Source organism: Doryrhamphus excisus, linkage group LG4 (assembly GCF_037039965.1).
Source record: "Doryrhamphus excisus strain RoL-2023G ecotype Guam linkage group LG4, RoL_Dexc_Guam_v1.1, whole genome shotgun sequence".
NCBI lineage: Eukaryota > Metazoa > Chordata > Actinopteri > Syngnathiformes > Syngnathidae > Doryrhamphus > Doryrhamphus excisus.
In genome coordinates, this window is record NC_136360.1 from 3,528,633 (window position 1) to 3,551,063 (window position 22,431).

The 22,431-nt window shown below is 39.7% G+C and overlaps 1 protein-coding gene across 1 annotated transcript in view; it reads right to left on the bottom strand.

The window, feature by feature from the left end:
- The window catches only part of LOC131129242 (ephrin type-B receptor 1-like), a 65,085-nt gene that overhangs the window by 22,645 nt on the left and 20,009 nt on the right, over nt 1-22,431 (bottom strand). The window contains exons 2-9 of the mRNA XM_058072551.2: nt 19,837-19,901; nt 19,029-19,319; nt 18,259-18,477; nt 17,991-18,171; nt 11,656-11,811; nt 9,455-9,717; nt 5,134-5,209; nt 3,351-3,475 (exon numbers count right to left, since the gene is read on the bottom strand). Coding sequence (XP_057928534.1) covers nt 3,351-3,475; nt 5,134-5,209; nt 9,455-9,717; nt 11,656-11,811; nt 17,991-18,171; nt 18,259-18,477; nt 19,029-19,319; nt 19,837-19,901 — 1,376 coding nt within the window. The remainder of the gene's footprint in view (nt 1-3,350; nt 3,476-5,133; nt 5,210-9,454; nt 9,718-11,655; nt 11,812-17,990; nt 18,172-18,258; nt 18,478-19,028; nt 19,320-19,836; nt 19,902-22,431) is intronic.

The window sequence follows — 22,431 nt, forward strand, 5'->3', positions numbered from 1 at the left end:
ACAGAAAGGTTTAAAGTGAGAGTGGTGGAGGGGCTTGTTGCTTGCCACAATGGGAGGTTCAGGGGCCAGACCATCTGGGAAGGCCTGGTTGCTAGAGATAAGCAGGAAGGAAAAAATCCTACCACCCTGTACCATATTAAATTTACTAAATTCAAACCTCATTATCTGCAAGAGTGAGGGCAATGGATGAAGAAGTCAGGAGGGTTTCAGTAGATGGAAATGAAGAAGAGATGACAGCAGGGTTGTCACGAGACATCCAGCTGCAAAACGAGACTATGTACGAGATTGGGTCCACAAGAAGGAGACAAGATGAGATTTCATCCCATAGAGACAAAGCGACTGTATGACTGACAAGAGGTCTAACTCTGTTTGCCATTGTTCTATGAAACGCCTCTTAGTGAACTCGCTTCCTACCTGTTTGGAGGCGAGAGACGAGAAAAACAGACACTGATGACTTGCTGATCCAAAGTCTTTAGTCTTGATGAAAGTCGAATGAGTGCAATTCTAAACTTTTACATTGTTTACAAAAACAAAAGCACTACACGCCCACAAGCTACAACCACAATAAAAAGCAAAATGACAAAAAAATATCACTAGTAGTGTCAATCAAGACTGAGCATGTGTTGTATTGAGCTCACTGGTCCTCATTAGCTACACTAACATGCCTGATTGCTGTGTTGAAAGGGTGTAGTTGCAATTAAATACATTTTTGGAGACATTTTGGCAATATGCAAATGTTTGGTTGCCCACACAGAGCAGTCAAGCAATTTTTGCTCGTCACACAAAAATGTGCTAAATAATGAGCCGATTACAGGCGAATAAACTGTTGGTGACTCACCCGACCACTCACGTCTCCACATCGGGACCCAAACAACAGGGGTTGTTATACATGTATTAAATATTAAAAGAAAAGCATATCTTTGCCTAAACTTGATACAATGCATTTTGTATCAACCCTAGCAAACACCACTGGAGACAAATAGTTCTCAGTGAATAGATCAATGGAGTAAGAATCCATCATCAGTCATCATCATCATTTCAAAGCATGACATTTTGCCTACCAAGAATGTCCAGTCTTCACATTATCAAACATTTTACTAAGAAATAATGCTTTTCTCCTCAGTGTAAGCAGAGGCTTACCTGCTTTGTATTACATTTCTGGCTTTCTGGCAGCACATTGTGATAATGACATGCATGCACTTTGGACGAGTGATGGGGTTTAGAGTACATTCAATGGGCTTTTCAACAAAATTATCATGAAAAGCAAAATCTAGAATGCACAGCAGCTATATCTCAGACTCACTGTTTCTTAGTCTGGCTTCTTCTTTCTCTTTCGGCTTTTCCTTTCAGGGGTCGCCACAGCAAATCAATCTCCTCTGCATCCGTCTCTCTCACACCAACTACCCTCATGTCCTCCGTCACTACATCCATAAACCTCCTCTTTGGTCTTCCTCTACGCCTCCTACCCGGCAGCTTTAAACGCAGCATCCTTCTACCAATATATTCACTATCTCTCCTATGGACATGTCCGAACCATCTCAGTCTGGTCTCTCTGACTTGATCTACAAGGCCTATAACATGTAATGTCCCCCTGATGTATTCGTTCCTGATCCTATCCATCCGGGTCACTCCCAATGAGAACCTCTAGACCAAACAACATTAGACTTGGCTGACTCTGTGAGGAATTGAATTTTTGTTCATATTTCTGGGTGTCCTGTTTATCATCTTTTGGACAGGATTACTGGTGAAAACCTTGGTTCCTCTGTATAAATCAATGTTTGAGCACTTGGGCAATGAAGAATAGCCTGACAGAAAGTTTATGACAAAATAATCAATATTACAGCAACAACAATAAAGGACACAAGTGCATGTTTGTTGTCATTCTACTGCATAACAAAATGATGGAAAATTGTAGTCTCTAAGGAAGTATGGAGTGTCGGACAAGGGTCGAAAAGTATGTAGCTTGGTTTATATTTCAGAGTGAGAGTTACTGAAACACCAACTCACTGACAGTTTGTATTAAAAATGTGCACAGCGACTGGCATCTCTTCCCCCGTCTGCTTAAAAAAATGCAAAACAATATTTTCTTCAGTTTGTTGGGAAGATAAAAAGATGTCAGGAAGAAAAAAGGGGGCTGGGTAGGTGGTGTGGTGTCTATGGTGTCACCTACAGTCCCTTGTGACGCTCTGCTCGTTCCTATGCATTGGCAACAAAAATCTATATTAAGCCTGTTTGTGTAGCATGTTTTTGAACGTACAGACAAAAATGGCCATACTGTTCACCATATCTACCTTTCCTTGTGGGTCTGCACTGATATTAACTTTGCTACTGTCATTGAAATACATAATAATAAGCATAATAATAAAATAATATCAAATAATGAACTTTATCAACTCTAATGATATTTTCAGTATATTGTATATATTCTTAGGATCGTGTTGCATTGATACTCGAAACAAAAAAGGAGACCAAATCAAATAAAAGTGCTCCATCACATGCATGCTTTTATATGCAATACATCAACAAGCCTTCCGTGACCCCACCCTCTTTGATGGGATTATATTGACGCTTGAAAATGGAGACTTGACACATCGTTATCTCTAGAGCCTTCATGAAAAATGCAGAGGCGATCTACAATCAATCCTGCTTATTAGTAACTGATAATGTACTAAATATGATGTAGTGACATCTACAGAAATAAGAGCCACATAATTGCCAGGGACGATCAATCTAACAGATGTGTTAGCAGGTCTCTGCCCTCAATGAATGAATCATCGTGGGCTTTCTCTGAGTATCAGCTTTCAATAACAAAACTGATTAACATTTTTTTCAATTATGGATTTGTGCCAACACTAATAGTCATGTCTAAAAAAAAAACAGCAAACACCACATCTATGCTTGTGTGGGCTCTCTTTTGGTAGAAAACTGAATACTCTAAACTCTTTAATTTCCCATCAGAATGAATGTGAGTGTGAATTGTAATGCACCATGCGTATGGTTTCAAGTCCACAATTAAAGATGGTGACTTTATGCTCTCTGACCGGAACCCCTGACTGGTCAGTAATTCCATGCACCAGTTAATAGTCACCACAACCTGTTAGCCCTCCTCATAAACACATTATAATGGCACTCAATGTTTGTAATGTATGATGACTGTTATTTATTTCAGCAGTAAACACTGATTTAATATAAGCTAACAGTGACAACACTGCTGCTTCAGCTGTCTTGATAATAGATGTTGCTGTCATTGATTTGCTTATTTTATTGACTTTAATAAATTACCGGCAGTGAAATCTACAAAAAAAAAGCACACAGGAACACACAAACACACATGAATCATCCAACTGTACCTGATCGTAGTATCGTATCTCATAGTCAAGGATTATTCCATTAGGATGTTCAGGGGGCGGCCATGACAATGAGAAACTGCGTCTTGTTGAGCTCACTTGGTGCATTATGGGAACCACTGAAGGAGCTGTTAAAATGCACATAAAAATACAGGTTCTCACAGTTAGCATAATATTGCAATAATTATGTAAATATGGAAAGACAATGATTTACACCCAATGAAGAAAAATGTTCCCCCCTCATGAAAACGAATTAAGTGTGCTTGTCATTAATGGAGCAGCAAAAGTTATGTCTCGAATGCATTTTACACAGAGATCTCAGGGGAAACTAAACTTGAAACTACTATTATGTTGATCATGTTAGGATGCTGCCGACTCCAAATTGTCCATAGGTATGAATGTGAGTGTGAATGGTTGTTTGTCTATATATGTGCTCTGTGATTGTCTGGCGACCAGTCCAGGGTGTACCCCGCCTCTCGCCTGAAGACAGCTGGGATAGGCTCCAGCACCCACTGCGACCCCCGTGAGGATAAGCGGTAGAAAATGAATGAATGAATGAATGTTAGGATGCAGCACCTATAACATAATAGATGTATCAGTGCATGCAGTAGGTTGATCATGCATTATCAAGGGTACCCAAAGAGGGGGCCAGGGGAAACGTTCACTGCCTGAAGCTTGTTTTTTTTAATTGGCCCGCGGCATATTCTAGAAATAACACTAAATATACCCCAAATTCCTCAAAAATGGCTGACTACCTGTGCATCTTACAACGTACGTCTTTTCATGAGTTTTGTGAATTTCATGAGTTTCAGGTCAATGTGTGTATTGAATTTCATATCAATGGGATATTTTCCTACTCTCCTGGGATGTTTTTAGGCACTTTCTATACATATATTATATACATATAATGATACACATACTCTCAAGATTTGGCTCGCACTACCTTCAATTTTTCTGTATGTGGCCCTTGAGGACTTTGCAGAACTGCATTAATGCTCAGATTAAACTGAATCAATGAAACTGCAGCATGATTAAACTGAAACAGAAAAAGCCCAGACCCTTTAGTAAGACGTTTGCATCTGGTATTTTGCTTCAGTTAGAAATACCTCCCCAAGGGGGATGCTTTAGAATGAGTACATGATTTTATAAATCCTACTCCAACCAGCTAAAATGGAACTTGCTTTTTTATTGAATAATAAAAGATTTTAGGGATGGGGAGGTTTGCATCTGGCAGCAGTTTTTGGATCTGCGCAGAAGGGTTTTTTTATGTGGGGGGGGGGATATGGCATGAATGTGCCTTGGTTGGCATAGATTGTGCAAATTACGTATTTTCCATCAGCAAAGGAACATTTGGGTTTAGATTTGTGTAGAAATTTCACTTGAGTCTGTCCCTATAAAGTATTGATGGAGCAGTAATTTGTCTGACTTTATAGTCTATGAAAATTATACTGTCAAAGACTGGAGGAAGGACAGGGACAGTTGAAGGCAAGAAAAGGAGACCTTAGAGAAAGGCAGGGGAAAGAATGACGGCGTGATGAAAGCTGCAGGAACAATATAAGGGTGACGGGGGTGTAGAGAAAGGAGACAGAGGGAAAGAGATGACAAGCTGAGAACATGTTTTATGAATTAAAAGGCCGCAGCTCAATTTCCTTTATCCCCCCCAGCCATGCCTCACTCACATAATCCACCGTGCCCCAGGGTACGATTACAGAACCACCACCCCCCCCCCTCCCCAATATGGTCGAACTCACATGCAGTCACTCACACATAATGTGTTTGTACTCACCAGCTTGGTTGGTTGTAATGTTGATTGACAATTGCTGGGCAGGATAAGGACTCTTGTTGGAGACGCCGTTGACTGCCTTTAGACAAAAAACAAACAAAAATACGATAAATACCATTTTATATACATAAACTATTATCTGGTTTTCTAACATTAATGTGTGTAGATATGACGAAAAAAACTATAAAACCTTCACTTGTATTATACCACATTGTTATACTGCCTTATCATTTTCCCATGAATTTTAAAAATGGCAAGAGCAAATGTATTTCAATTGATGTGACAGAGAGGAGTAAAATAAAATAAGATTTGTTTCTTGTTTGTTTATATGTGCCCTGCGATTGGCTTGCAACCAGTCCAGGGGGTACACCGCCTCTCGTCTGAAAACAGCTGGGATAGGCTCCAGCATAACCGTGGCATAGAAAATAGATGGATGGAATTGTTTCTTCCTACTGCCTTTGGTCATCGGAACTGTGAATTGTATGGGATGTATTCCAATTTAACTTGCATGCATGTTCAAAATAAATTAAACCATTACCATTACAATAATATGTAGTATTCTTCACTGGTCACTAGTTGTCAATAATGGTACACTGATGAGACAGTCTGTTAGGGCTTACTTATTTGTAATATTTACTCTTATGTATACTATATATGAGTAATATGTGTGTAAAGGTGACTATAGGGGTGTTATTTCATGTTTCAAGGGCTCTAATGATGTTCAAAAAATGTATTGAGAAGGTTGTAAACAGTTTATTTATGCTCAAACTACAAAAATATTCAATTTATAAACAAGAATTATGACGATTGGGTCTGGAAGCAACTAACTGTGATAAACGAGGGATTACTGTAATACAATAATTATAATAGTATATAATTATTATTAGGAAGATTTTTTGATACGACTCTTGTATTGGCTTTCTTTAGATTGTGGGTGCGTTACTAACAAAGGGACCAACAATAAGCTTCAGAAAACAAGCTTTCTATTCATAGCAGGCAAGCTTCAACCCTCAATTTACTGGCTGACATTGTAGCAGATTTCATCATCTGTAGCTTGTGAGCTAATTAAGTGGAAAGTTACTTCCATGAGTTGCTGGGAATGCACTCTTCAGCTGACTCATTTGAAAATGAACACAGTGTAAATATGTGCTTCATACCAGCAGGAGGTTTTTTTTTATAGGCTCTGTGCAGAATCTTCAGTGTAGGTTCCAAGAAAAAAAATATAGATTTGTTTCAGGCCTCATCAACTCCATTTTTTATTACCACATCTCAATGTGAGTAAGTGCATTATTACAATGATTAGCTCTGTCTTATAGTTGTATAGTATAGCAGAGCATAGTAGGTGGACAAAAAAAAAAAATCAAATTTTCTTCAGTGAGCATATCAGATCAAAATCAATACCGCTATATTCCTCAATTTAATAATGAGGTAATTTATCTTTACTCATTATGGATCCACCCACTAAACACATGAACAGATTCTCACAAAAGTGAGTACCCCCATTTCATTTCAGCAACTATTGCAGTGCATCTTGTCGAGGGACAATACTATAGAAAATTGTCTTTTCAGTAGTCAGTTTACAGCTTGTAAAGCAGTATCTTCTTCTGTTGACCCAATAGAGGCAAACCGGTTAGATAGATGGGCATTTATCTGTCAGGCAGTTGTACAAGTTCTGGTCCACAAATGGGGCAAGATCACTATCACAATCAGTATTGATTTACCAGAAAATGGCTCAACACACAGGCGATATTGTCAAAATAACTGTGCAACACAAGTAAATCAAGCGTGTCTTGGTTTGGAGGAAGCGGCATGACAATGACCCCTACCACCCTTCCAAGATGGGAGGAAGGTGAGAGTGCACCATTGTGCACCTTTTGGGCATTCTTAGGAGGAAAGTGGCGGAGTAAAAGGGATCTAACATCCACTAGCTACGTGACTTCATCATGGAGCAGAAGATTCCAGTAACAACCATGCCAAAGATTAGACAGTACTCATTTGTGTTGCAAACAATAATGGCTGCATATAAACTCTAATTTACATCCATGTTTCTAGTATCACTCCATGTGCAGTTATAATAATGATAATAATAATGTAATAAAATGGCTTCCAAAATGTGAGGAGCATATTCACTTTTATGAAATACTCAAAGTGTATATTCAAATATAGAGGATTATTGAAGACGAAATTAAAAAAATATATACTGCATGTCTTAAAACCTGATCAAGATATAGCGGTAGCATTGAAGACGCCGCTTCAAAACCTCACACTGCAACATCAATGACAGCGAAGTGACAGTTAGAAGGCAGGTAACCTTGAATAACGTACTCAGGCCTGATGGTGGTTGGCTCATGATCAAAGATACGGGGTTAAACTCTGTCAGGTCTGTACCGTGGTAATGATTCCTCCATCAGATACACAGTAATGTGCAGAAAAATAGCATCTAGTACTTGAAGTATATTGCATAAGTACCTGGGTGTCCCTCTGAACCATAAACTGGACTGAGAGTAGAATCTATCAGAAAGAAGCTGGACAGATTGATAAAGAAGGCTCTGTATTGGGATGTCCTCTGGACCAAGTGGAGGATGACAGCCAAGCTGTCCTCCATGATGAACAAAGTCTCCCACCCACTCCCACACAATTAACCATGCAATAAGCCGTGCAATAAACCTGCGACTTGGTTAACATGTGTATATAACCTCTGATTTGTATTACCCTGATTTTTCACTTTATTTGCTCTTGTGTGCTTTGTACTACACTCTTTGTGTGTTATCCAATATAGTACATACAGCTTTCTTGACAGCGTACTTCCTATGGTTGTCTCATCAGTGTAATGTAATGGAGACCTTAAATGGCTTTATACTCATTCATTTTCTACCGCTTATCCTCACGAGAGTCGCAGGGGTGCTGGAGCCTATCCCAGCTGTCTTTGGGCGGGAGGTGGGGTACACCCTGGACTGGTGCCCAGCCAATATACATATAGACCAGGGGTCAGCAACCTGCGGCTCCAGAGCCGCATGTGGCTCTTCAGACTCTTTATTGTGGCTCCCTTTGCGATGCTTGAATATTTTTAACACCCGAGTGGGGAAAATGCACGTCTTTTGTAATGAGTTTTAAAAAATCCAACTTTGTCTGAGACCATGAATGCATCCTGAGTGAGTTCTGACTGCTATCCAGTTCAGTACATGAAGAAAAACAGGTAATACTTACCTACAAATCTAAAAAATAAATTCGAGATAATTTAAAAACAGCGGCATGGGAACTTGTTTTTACGTTTACAGTAGTTTACACATACATTTATGTAAGTTTATCTCCAAAACTAGCAAGAGTACTCCAACTCGTCTTTTCTTATCTGAACTACTTTGATACCCCCAAATTCCCTCCAATGTTGTTTTAAACATACTATATGTTTTGCGGCTCCAGGCTATTTTTCTTCAGTGGGCATTGGGTAAAATGGCTCTTTTCATAGTAAAGGTTGCCGACCCCTGATATAGACAAACAACCATTCACACTCACATTCATACCTATGGACAATTTGGAGTCGCCAATCAACCTAGCATGTTTTTGGAAACCGGAGTACCCGAAGAAAACCCACACATGCACGGGGAGAACATGCAAACTCCACACACGAATGGCCGAGGGTGGAATCAAACTCGATTCTCCTAGCTGTGTGGCCTGCGTGCTAACCACTCATTCACCATGCAGCCCTATTACCTATTAAAAGTAAGCCCTTTAAGACGTAATTAAACTCCTGCTCATGTGTGTCACAATAAATGTGTTCCCCAGTGGAGGGGGGCGTGGTGAGTGGAGGACAGGAAGTGACATTGGAGGTTCAAAGCTGACTTTTAGCTTTGGTTTGGCCTGTGTTATTATTATTAGGATTATTATGTTATTATTAGTGCCTGTTATTATTAGATTACAATTACAATGCATCATGCAGAATATTTAAAAGAGAAGATCTTTAAAAAAAATGATGCACCTGCTATTTTGTAGAGATTAAACATGCAAATCAGCAATTTAAAAAGCGGATTATGTTGTCGGATGGTTTCTTGCTGATTTTATATATACACTTCACAGGTTGGCTCCGCCTACACAGGATATGCATTGCAACTTACCGTGAGCTATAACTCAACATTTTAGATCTGTTGTGAGCTGATAAAATACAGGTCAACATGACCGGAAATAAATGAGAAATAAGTGATCTTGATTTAAGATTTCCTCAAGAAGGTTAAAAAAATACATTACTGACAAAGTCGTAGTAATATAGTGGAACAATGTATTCATGAAATGACACTTGAAAGAGATGCTTACATGTCATGGAACAAACCTGTATATCGAAGGTATATGATGTGTGGGCACGCAACTTGCTGATTTCCACCCTGGTTTGCTTTAACCCCCTTCTGCCTGGAACATAGGCCACATTGTCGTCACATGGCTGACATGCCCGTCGCTCACTGCTGTGACACCGGTGACACAACACGTTATAGGAAAGGTCTCCACGGTGCCCGATGTCACGTGGCGGGTGCCACTCCAGCAGCAATGATGTTTGGTTGACAATTGAGACCAAATTACGAGGAGCTGAAGGGACATCTGGAGAAGGAAAATAAAGAAGCATAAAATCGAATAAATGTTAGTTAACTTCTTGCAGTGTTGACAAATTCATTGTGTCATGTGCCATTAGAAGATACTTTAACTGTAAATATGGCCTGAGTATGAATCATTTTGGCTTTAACAGCTAGGCAATTCTCGACACTGCACTCACCCATCTATTTCCCACCTTGTGTGTATTTTTCTCCAAATAAAAACATTAAATCATTTATGATATGTCCTGCAGTATTAAGACACTGTAATATAATTTTTTTTAAAGCAAGCAGAGTTGTTCCTTATTTTTCTTTTCTTAATTTTTTCAAAAAGTCAGACAAAAACTGAAACAAACAAAAACCTATGCAATTTTTCCCTTAGGAAATAAGTAGCATACACCAAAAAATATTAACAAAAATACACATGCGAAAAACATTGCAACGTATTTATAAATAACAAATGGATAGAACGCCTTGTTGCAGATTTATCAGCTTATTTATCAAATTGCTAGCACTCGTACCTTTCTTTGGCCCCATGGAAGATTATTTAGCAATTACACTCAATAAGAAATCCAATAACAGTGAGTCAGGAACACGGTTTTGATGTACAATACAGTATAAAGGCGATTGGACTAGTTTACTAGTTGCAATAGTTTACTAAAACCAAGGCAACATTTTGGCAAAAAAAAACAGAAACTGACGTTTGACTGTATCATTTTTTCCATTATTCCTTGTATTGTGATGTAGTATGCATTAAGCAGCTTGACACCTGAGACCTTTTCACAATGAAAAGTTGATTTTTCCTCCCTCAGCATCAATTTGAGAGTGCGCTGCCACTGTTGTGGTGAGATGCGTTAAATGTGCTTTCACTGTTGTCGGAATGAGTTAGCGCAGAAGTGTTTTGCTCAACACTCGGGCCAATAATCATTTGTAATATTCCTACCAAGAGATGATTGGGGTGACACAAAAGCAGCACGTGGTCCCAATTATTTAGAGTTTTCAAGTGAAAGATGAAAATGCATGAGCTGCATTCTTTATAGTAATAACATGCCGCCCTGTGAGAACACTCAAATGCCACTGGTGGGAAGATGTAAATAAAAGTCTGTGATAAAGGTCATCTCAAGTCGGATGTCAAGGCGGTGTATGAGTTTGTCATTTACATGCTGATATAAATAATTAGCATATCTGTAAGTCACACTTGGGCAAGCTCACAGCACAGTCGAGGATAATTTCTTACTTACTGTCAAAGTGAGGTAAATGTTGTTGTTTTTTTAACATGGGTATTGATTTATGCAGTGAAATTAAACATATGAACTGTGCATGAACCAGCTTTTCATTTCCCCCAAAAAATATTAATTCAAGTTCTATCTAGGTCAGCATGGACATGTCATTATACTTTTTATGCCAAACGCTACAATTTGCATGTATGCAGAATCCTATGATGCACATTAGTTACAACCTTCCACTATTCCAGCCCGCAGGAGGGAATGTTAATTCCTTAGATCAGAGGACACATACATGTACACACACACAAACTGACTCTACCTCCAGACAGTCTAAAATGATTCATGTCTCATCCTACTTCTGCCGTCTCAGTGGAGCTGAGAGTGAGGGTGTTTCCAAGCCCGCTCCTGGTCTTGCATAGCAATGCAGCCCCTTCATCACTCTGAACACATATTCACTTCAATAAAAAGCAAGTGGAACGTGGCGGAGGCAAAGCTGGGAACTTTGCTGCAGCGCAGTCACTTGAATTTGTTTCCAGTTGAAATGACCAATTTTGCAAAACATTTGACTGACAGTGTTATTCAAATTTTTTTAACATCCCTTGCAACCTGCTCAACTACAGTATGTGATCATTTTGGATTATGGGATTGCTGTGTTTGTTGGTAGATGCTAAAAGTTCGTTTTTGAATGATTGAATGTGCTTTTGAGAAAGAGAGCCACTCACTTGTGCACAGGTCCTCCGGTTTATCCATGTCACCACGATAGTAACCATTGCGGCATCCACAAAGGGTGGCAGCCTCAATAGTAGACCGACTGTTAAGTGGACATTGCTGACATAATCCGGGCCCCTGGGTTGATTTAAAGGTGCCCTGTGGACATGCTGTGAAGAAACAAAGAAATTATTCAAGTATTTTAACTGTTTTGTATCATTTTAATCTGTTTTCTGTTTCCTGATTTTCTTTGCAATAGATTATGGTCTTGTTATCTGGGTCAGAGTGTTTCGTATCTACGAAATCACACAATTTACCCTTTTGAAACACATATGAATATTTAAACAGAGTGCACCCCCGTTTTCAGTTTTTTCATCATTCAGGAGCACCTATTCTGAGCAGGAAGTACTTTCTTTTATTCAGCTTGCAGACATGTTTCGTTATTTGCTATCCGCCAGAGATAAGACCGGCTTTGTATTGAAAGACAGCGTCACTGTGGATTGGATTCTTACACAGGGTACTTTTGGGTTCTGGTTTAAATTCAAGGGGATCTAAAACTGGTATTTACAGTTTCTGAAAGACTGGTGAAGGTCCTTCTTACACCTTCAACCTTCCAGTCTTATTTTGTTAAAAACATGAAACAATGCAAACTTGTACAACAACACACAAGGTAGTTACACTGCCAAATTATATCAGGTCCTCTAGTCTTTTGTTTTTCACATTTTAAAACTACTAACAAACTAATACAATGCTCTTATAAATTAAGGAAAATTACAAGGTCTGAAAAAGAAATACTGCAAACTTAAAACTTTAAAATTATTATAAATTATTAGATACTATTTAAGTCTGTCAAATGATTATTTTTTTCAGTTTCAAATTAACGAATCATGATTAACCACCACTTGCCTGCATAAAACAAACACACATTTAGGCTGCATGGTGGAAGAGTGGTTAGTGTGCATGTTCAATTCACCGCTCGGGCATTTCTGTGTGGCGTTTGCATGTTCTCCCCGCCGTGCATGCGTAGGTTTGCTCCGGGTACTCCGGTTTCCTCCCACATTCCAAAAACATAGGTAATTGGCGACTCCAAATTGTCCATAGGTATGAATGGTAATGGTTTTATTTCATTTGAACATGCATCAGATTACAATTGAATGCATCCCATAATCAGTTCACAGTTCCACATGTCCAAAAGGAGTAGGAAGAAGCAAAGCTTATTAAATCCTACCCCTCCATCTGGTACTTTTACAATCAGTAACTGTTACATTTGTTCACTTCCTGCTTTCCATAATACATCTTAAGTTTTTTTTTTGGTTTTGTTTTTTTTTTTAATAATGCACCTCGTACCGAAGTACGAGGTGATATGACCATATAATGACATAATGGGTATCATAGTAACTGTGAATGTGAGTGTGAATGGTTGTTTGTCTATATGTGCCCTGTGATTGGCTGGCGACCAGTCCAGGGTGTACCCCGCCTCTCGTCTGAAGATAACTGGGATAGGCTCCAGCATGCCCGCGACACTCCGGAGGATAAGCGGTACAGAAAATGGATGGATGGATGGACAAAGAATTACAATTACCCATGAGTCCCATTAATGTGTTTTTTAATTTCTTGTCTGCCGACACATAGTAAGTGTCGGCAGTCGGGTTACAATAAAGCACTACAGCTTTTTCAATTACATGTTTCCAAACTCTTTGAACAGTTCAACCCATCAAAAGAACCACTTTGTGAAGAAAGCTATCAGCCTGGCACCAAAACGTCTAGTTGCGTGACTGACTTCATACTGGTACTTTAGTGCAATTTCTCAGTTCATGCTCTGTCCCCACTCCAACAATTTGTTAAAGCTCCTCTGTCTTCTTCACACGCCCCTCCCTAAATGCCCACTTTTGTCTGAAGGAGCCTGCAGAGAAGCAGAGCATTATCATGTCTGTTGTTGTGCTTTGCCTGGAGCATGTCGTCCTATGAAGACATCAGTGTCGAACGACAATCACTGATGAGAATCACTGCACTGTAATTTGCATGTTTCCCGATCAAATACAGGGCAGAAACCCAAGATGAGGCTACCGCAAGCTTTGTGAGTTTGAGTTGGATCATGGCGTCTGCCGGTTTTTGTCAGCATGTCACCAATAATATCATGTTACAGAAAGATTTATTAAACACCGTCATTTTCTACAGCCTTTAAATTCAAAAGGGCTCAGTGACAATTGTTTATATGGATGACCGAATAGACATTTACAGTGTGAGACAGTCAGTAACTGGAAAATATTGACCTTAACAATATCTACATGGACCAAAGTCATTGAACTGGTGACTGAGTACGGGAGCAGTCAGGTCACAAGCACGGCTCCTGTGTTTTTTCACGCTAAATCTGTCACAAAGTGGCCAATTATTTCCTGTTTCCCCCAAAACATCATTCACCACGGCATGTTACTTCCTCCTACCTTTCCAACACACATACGCACACGCACACACAAACTGTCACCCTCCTTGTGTCGTCATAATTGCGAGTCTGACTTCCTTTGAAGCTCAGGACTGTGTGTTGTGTGTGTTGTGTGTGTGTGTTTATGTTTGTCTTTTGAATGGGCTGACAGACATCTGGCTTGCCAAGGTCATTTATTCAACAACCTGCTGGTACACATGGGGTGTGTCACCATGGCAACATGTCCCGCTAGTTCTCTATACATCTATACACATCTTTGTGAACTTATCTGTCTTTCCGAGCTCAGCCTGTCAAAGACTTCTAATAACATTGCGTAGTATGGCAAACGTTGTTTCTGATTGTCACCCCTTTTTTCATACAGTCGCCGCCTGGTTCTGTGACTTATAGTGTGGTGCGACTTCGATATGAAAATATACGGGTATATAATTTAACTTGCGCTGCCTTCAAATGGGACCTCCTATGATTCTTCTATTTTCTGACCAGTAAATGTTGTATTCTCCTGTTAATCGATGCTAATGTGTCAGATAATGAGGTTTGCACATTTGGAAGTGAGCCCTAGAAGCGGTTTTGGATGGCTCTGCATGCTGTGTTTTACAGAGTCATTTTTTAAACACAGCGTTCTACTATGGGATGCAGATTGCCAGCATTCAGTAAACACGGACCTAGGTTTCCAGAAGTTCTCCGGAGAGCTTCGGAGTGTGAACAATTACAGTGGAGTGGGCTCAGCAGGAGCAGGATGGAGTGAATTACAGAGACTGTTTAGGCAGGAGATTCAAGAAAACACTGGAAGGGGCGCAGAGTCTGGAAGATCTAGATAGCTTTGTGTATGGGTTATCGTGTGTAACTGCTCTATAGGAGTCCAGAACACAGTACAAATCCCGAAAATGAGTATAATTGGTCCCCTTTAAATTGTCCCCTAGTGACCAAAATAATTAATTGAGTTGAACCTATGATACAATTAGGGACAGAGCATACAAAATGTTTTTTTTTTGTGACAAAATACTTTTTAATACATTTCTGTCTTGCTGACTGTGTCTGTAATTAATGTGCCACTATAATTACAGTGCTGTCCTGACCTGAATCCTATTGCGATTTTGTGGCATGACCTTGATAAGGTGGTTTATGCTCAAAAACCCGCCAACGTGCGGCTGAATTCCAATAATTCTGCAAAGATGAGTGGGCCCAAATTCCTCCACAGTGCTGTAAGAGACTCATTGCAAGTTATCACAAACACTTGATTGCAGTTGTTGCTGCTTAGGGTGGCCCAACCAGCAGGAAGTGAACCAAATGTAACAGTTACTGATTGTAAAAGTACCATATGGAGGGGTAGGATTTAATAAGCTTTGCTTCTTCCTACTCCTTTTGGACATGTGGAACTGTGAACTGATTATGTGATGCACTCAATTGTAATCTGATGCATGTTCAAATGAAATAAAACCATTACCATTACCAGTTATTAAGTTAAAAGAGTGATAACTTTTTCCTCCCTATATAATAAAAACTTTCGTTCAGGTTGTGTTGTCACTGACTAATACATCAATTTGATGATTTGAAACATTTAAATTTGACAAACATATAAAAAAAGCAAGAAATCAGGAAGGGTGCACACACTTTTTCACACCACTGTATCCAGATATATACTACAAATATATACTAAATACACACAGACAGTCGAGCACACACATACACACACAATGGATGGGAGTCTCCAGAGAAAATAAGAAATGAGAGGAACTACTTCAGAGAGGAAATGGGGAAAGAGGGCAGATAAAAAGGGAAGGTAAATGAGCAACATTGAAAGATGAGGACTATTTCTGTGCTATCTTCACCCAAGTCTGCTTCTGCTGCAGGCTGCTCCCTTGAGCAGAAATACATCTGAGAACGTTTCTGTGCTTGTGATTATTCATTCATAATAAGTTCTGCTGAATTTACACCATTCAGATTGAAATGACTCAGCCCACAGAGGAACATCATTGAGGATGTTAAATGTACCAAGCCATGACTTGAAAAGGCAGATAAATACCGTTGTGTTATTAAGTTTACATATACAGTCGTCCCTGGCAACATCGCTGTTCGATTCATCGCTCAATTCTCCCCATCCAAACCCTCTTGCGTAACATGACCTATAGCTAAAAAAAAAACAACCTCAAACTTAAGGTCGGTTGTGATTGGTTGGCTTTTAATATATTATTTCCTGTGTGTATTTGATTCATTCAGAGGGCGTACAACCCCGCTTCGGAGAAACCTTCTCTTTCGGAACATAATTTGCATTACAAGCGATCGACGTTACACATCAATTAGTTCCAGCTGGAATAACACTCCGTCTTTTTTTTAACTGCTGTTATTCACTACTGTGGAAGCAAGCTAACAAGCTAAATATATGACAAGTGTCATGCTTTTGGTAAAGGTGTGCAAATGCAAATTAATTACTTAATTAATGGATTTAATACGGCGCCCGAGTATATAATTGTGTCCAATATGATTTTTCTTGGGCGGCACGGCGTTCTAGTGGTTAGCACGGAGGCCTCACAGCTAGGAGACCCGAGTTCAATTCCACACTCGGCCATCTCTGTGTGGAGTTTGCATGTTCTCCTGGTGCATGCGTGGGTTTTCTCCATGTACTCCGGTTTCCTCCCACATTCCAAAAAGATGCTAGGTTAATTGCCGACTCCAAATTGTCCATAGGTATGAATGTGAGTGTGAATGGTTGTTTGTCTATATGTGCCTTGTGATTGGCTGGCCACCCTGTACCCTGCCTCTCGCCTGAAGACAGCTGGGATAGGCTCCAATACCCCCCGCGACCCTTGTGAGAATAAGCGCTACAAAATGAATGAATGAATTTAATCCACACATGAAGTGAAATTATTAGAATTTCTGTTTTTCAACTTTCTGTACATGGGCCAGTCAAAGACAAGTAAAGAGTACTTTACCCACGTCTGGGCTTCTGTAGATGGTAGAAAATGGATACATTGTTATTATTGTGTTATGTAATCGAAAAAGGCTGACATGGCTCCTTGTACTGTCAATTACTTTTTACTGCTCATTACCATCACCACTGGGAAGGGAGTGAAATAATATCAAGAAGGCTTGGTCAGTGCATTCAATTTTTTTTCACTCCTACTCAAATGAAGCTTTAAAGGGACTTATTACACTCCTTTTCGGCCCTTTGTATCGAGCTGTGGACTCCTATAGAGCAGTTATACGCAGTAACTGACTCAGAAAGCTTTGTAGATCTTCCAGATTCTGTATCCCTTTCTGCTGCGTTTCCATGAATGCCGTGCTTCCAGCTCAAACGGTCTGTTGAATTGACCTACTGGCCTACTGCTTGGACCCGGGCATGCCCATATAAGGAAATATAGCTCAAAGCGACATCACTAAACGGCAATGCCACCCAAACCTTCTTTCAGGGCTAATTTCCGTCATTATCTGATGCTTTGGCATCGTTTAACATGACAATACAACACTGTAACAACACTTATAGGTCAGGAAAGTGGAAAAGCATAATAGGTCCCCTTTAAATCTAAAATGTAACTATTTGTGAGCTGTGTTTGGCTGGAATAAATAACAAATGGGTATGCTCAGTAGTGTGTGTCTGGATATAAGTGAACATACAATACAAGAGACTTTCTGGTGTGTCATTTTATGAAGGCGGTCCCATGATGAAGGTGTCATGCATTCTCTCATTCTGTTTATTGTACAGCCTTTACTCATCCATGTCTTTGTGGGGCACAAGGGGACTAATTATAAATTTACATAAACATTTATAAATATATAAATGAAAATATATGATATTTTACAGTTAAATTAACATATTCACACACAGTCCTGCCTGCTAACGACTGATTTTAATTGAATATTGATTTGCTGTTTTTTATTTTGGTAAGCCTCATTACTAAAAAGATTTACCTCTGCACAAGTTGCCATTGTCTGGTTCGTAACCAGGCTTACAGCTGCAGCTGCCAATGGGTACCATCCACTCTCCATCGCCGTTACAGTAAAGTTTTATGGGCACATCCACTTCCTCTGCATTGGGGATGCAACTTCCTCTAGAAATTACCAGTGATGTGGACTCAGCTCCAGTGAGTGTCTGAAAAACAAAACCCAGACATTTAAAAAACAATTTCTATGCACAAAATTCAAACAAAACAGCAGATAAATTGTATACATTCCGTACCTCTGGGAAGTAAGCAAAGTTCTGAACAATGCTGGGGCATTTTTTGTAGAATACTCTAACAGCAAGAAGGGACATACAGGCTCCCAGGTCCTGGAAGGCCAGATGGAACCCTTTTCCTTTGGAGAGTGGGCCAAAACTACGCACTTCTGTGTTGACTTTCATCAGTCTTCCGCCAAAATCTACTTGGGAAAAACTCTCATCTGCTGCAATGGTGTCCACCTATTGCAAAGGAAAAAATAAAGTGTATGAGAAACAGTGTTCTTGGTTCAAAAAAGATAAAGTCACCCCTTGCTACATCACGTTACGAACAAGGCTCCCTCATTCTATTGAGCTTTTTCCTAAATAAATTCAATGTACTATTTTAGTAAAAAATTACCTTCACACTGTATGGAGTCAACCACGGCATGTCCAACATGATAGAGTGATTTTTTTTTCTCCCATTAAGTGTGGAAGTGGTAAGATCTTCTTACTTTGTCCAGCCTCCTCTCTCCCTTTGAAACACTTTAGTTTAGAGTAAGTACAATTTAGAGGCTAATAAGTTCGCTCAGTGGCGGTGGCAGTGCAGTGACAACAGGAATAATATAGGGGTGTTTATCCTATATAAACGGGGGCTACGGGGCTCTAATAATGGATGTGCTATCAAAAATTTACCACTAGAGTAACTCATCTGTATTTCCGGTAAACAAACCCAGTATTCTATGCTAACCCTGACAAGCAAACATTATGGCAACATAAGAGCAAAACTCATGGGTGTAGCATGGTGTAGTTACCTTAAGGAAGGGTGCATTTGCCCAATACTCCACCCCTCTGATGCCCTCTGACACAGCCCTATCTGTTTCCAGGTAGTAAAGATTGAATGTCTCTTTGCAGGAGCCAAGGACACTGGGGATGGAAGCGCAGTCTCGTACAGTGAAGCGTATTTCCACGTAGATACGCAGCGCCGCCCTTCTGTCAATGTACGTGGTGAGGAGCCAGTTGTTCTGGCTGGGCTCAAACACGTTGCACACTTGGTACGTCCTGATGGTGTTGAGGTTCTCATCATAGCCGCTCACCTCCTCCCACTGAGTAAAAATCATGTGAAACAAACAGGCAGGGAGTGGGGGGGGGGAGTGGGGAGAGAAGATATGAGAAGCTAAATGATTAATGGGTTTACCAAACCTTGACTCAGATTAAAGGTTTTTTTTTCCCCCTCACATTTTGTTTCCTCCCGACCTCAGGGAAAAAAATGGTAGGCAGTGCACCGAAAGCAGACAAGCATAATTCCTTGTTGCCAGGGTTCAATCATACTGTATGCACCCCGTAAGCCAATGAAAACAATGATAGTAGCAAACTGTGAATCACACTTCTGGAAAGAGGTAAAAGAAAAATAACTATAATGTGGATCTGAATGGGTCCTATCCTAATACTGTATTACTACTAATATACTTGATTTTCAATACAGTATACATATAGCAGTTTATCGGTGTTAAAATGCAGCTGTAATAACAAATTTGACACATGTTCATAAATCACCATGAAGCATATTATAACACGCACTCACTCATACACCAACCTCACATAGAATAGCATTGTTCTTACTCCATTTGCAGGGAATGATATCCAGCCTAGCTCAGCCGTTGCTGTCCTTGTATCCATCACTGTTTCTGTAACACAAAGGAAAGGAAAAAATGTCATGAGAGAGTAGTGTGCAGGCAACAGATATGTTTTTTTTTGTCGAAATATACAGTATATAACTTTTTTTGCATAGATACATGTGTTGGTTTACAAAATATCAAAGTGTTCCCTGCATCCTGTGTAGTATAGTAGTATGCATTGTTAATGTATCATACTAATGCGTCAACTGCATAGCTACGGAAATATACATTGTGCTCAGCAGTATACATTACAAATAGTAATGGACTTAAGTCAGCTGACAGCCCAGTTTATCCAGTTTAACACAAATCCATAGCTGGAATTTTCCATGAAAAATAGCAATGTCAAGAAATGTAACATCCCACTGAAGAACCTGAGGATTTTCTGTAGTTTCTGACTGCGTTCATTAGAATTTCAAAAGGGAACCTGAGCACAGATTAGGACTAATTCTTAAGCCTGGTAATTACCAATGTAACACATTTTATTATACAATCCTCATATTCCAGAAGCCTGACAATACAATTGTATTTTTTAGACAGATTAGTAGAGGATTACATGTGATGTTTAATCCTTGTAATTTACGATATGGTTGGGAAGGTTGACTATGATGACAGTTCCATTTATCCATTCATGTTTCATGAGTCGCAGGGGAAGGAATCTCAGTAGGAAAGTCCAGACTTCCAAGTCTCTGACAACCTCTTTCAGTTCCACCGGGGTAACACTGAAGCATTCCCAGGCTGGCTGCAACACATAACCCGTCTTCCGTGTCCAGGATCCAGGAGGCTTCTGGACTAGATGCTACAGGACTAGAAGGTACAGTGGCTATATACTGAGCTCACCCGAGATATGTGTGTTTTCAACCCACAGCCCACACTTTAGTCAGTTGAGGCTGCAGCTCAACAGTGACCCTTATGAGGACAAAATGTGTAGAAAATTAATGAAAATAATAAAATTCATGAAAACCGAAGGGCAAGGATTAGCGATCTTGTCAAATCTGTCTGCATGGCTTGTGTGTGAACTTAATACATGCACAATTAACACATCAATGATAAGGCTGACATAAGTTGCACAGCATGCTGACACACACCGTGACTCACAAAAACACAGTGTAGAAATGAAGCAACATCACACTGCGAGCCAAGCCCCTTGATTCTCTTCCTCTTGTATTCACCCGTGCTGTCACCCTGCTTCTTATTATCTCCATACCTCTTCACACCCTCCCTACCTTCAACCCCCCCTTCACTCTTCCTCTCGTTTTTATCCGCCCCTTCACTTTTTTTGTCAGCAAAGCTTCCCTAATTACAACAGAGCCCACTTTCTAAGCCCTCCCTTGAGAATGAAGGTCGTTTGGGGGAATAAAATGCTTGTCACGCGAAATGTATTCGACTACCAAAAATCACAGACCAAAGCTTATTCAAACGGTAAAAATTGTCCCTATCCAATTTGTAGCTTCAGTGCGTTCAGTGTCGTCTTGTCAACAAACATTCTGGGAAAAAAAAAAAATCCACAGTCAAAAATATAGTGCTAGTTCATCCTTCTTTGTATTCATTCTATTCTGCTATGCTCATTCAAAAGTCTTTGTATTCTGTGTACAAAAGTTCCACTTCTTCTTTTTCTTCTTCTTCTTCGGCTTCTCAGCAGCCATGATTCAGAAGAACACCGTGTAATGTGGGAAGGGCGTGGCAAGGGGTGGAGTTTTTTTTTTTTTTTTTAATATATTTTTGTCCGTATGCGTATTTTGAGTGTCTGGCACAGTTTTATAAATGAGGGCTCTGGGCTTTCTGACACAGGAACCCATGTCACGTAAACATGATTAGCAAGGGGGTTGTTCTGTTAACCAATCAGATTTCAGATTCACCTCACAGGACCAGCTCGCCGGCATATAATAATGTTATCATTTTCCGTCCTCTGATTGTTTGATCTGAGCAATGTTTTGCTCTATTCTGTTTATACCGTATTTTCTGGAATATGAGTCGCTGCAGAGTATAAGTCGCACAAGGTCAAAAATGCAAGGTAGAAAAAAAAACATAAAAGTCACACTGGAGTATGAGTCGCATTTTTTGCGGGTAATTTATTTTACAAACTACTTGACCAAAACAGACATTACGTCATCTTGTAAGGCAAGTTCTAACAATAAAAGAATAGAGAACCGGCTGAATAGGTGTAAGTTATGCTAACACAATATACACGAAAAACAAACATGAACAGAAAAGGTGTCCAGTGTTTATGTAAAATAACAGTTTTAAGTACAGTAACTGTTTTGTTTTCTTCATGGCAGTAAAAGTAGCCTCTGCTTAAACTTTCTCTCTGCTGCTCGATTACTGTTTTTAGCTGCTAATTTCACTACTTGCAGCTTGCAATTTATTTTCTTTTGTGGGGCATTTGTGTTCTGTCGTTCTCAGTTCTCAGTTGTCTATGCTAATGTCTATTTTTTTAATATTGAATTGTTAAGTCCAGAGTGCCCTCTTATGGCTGTCTGTGAAATTATATGTACTATATTTTCATTTATGAGTCGCAGGAACAGCCAACCTATGAAAAAAA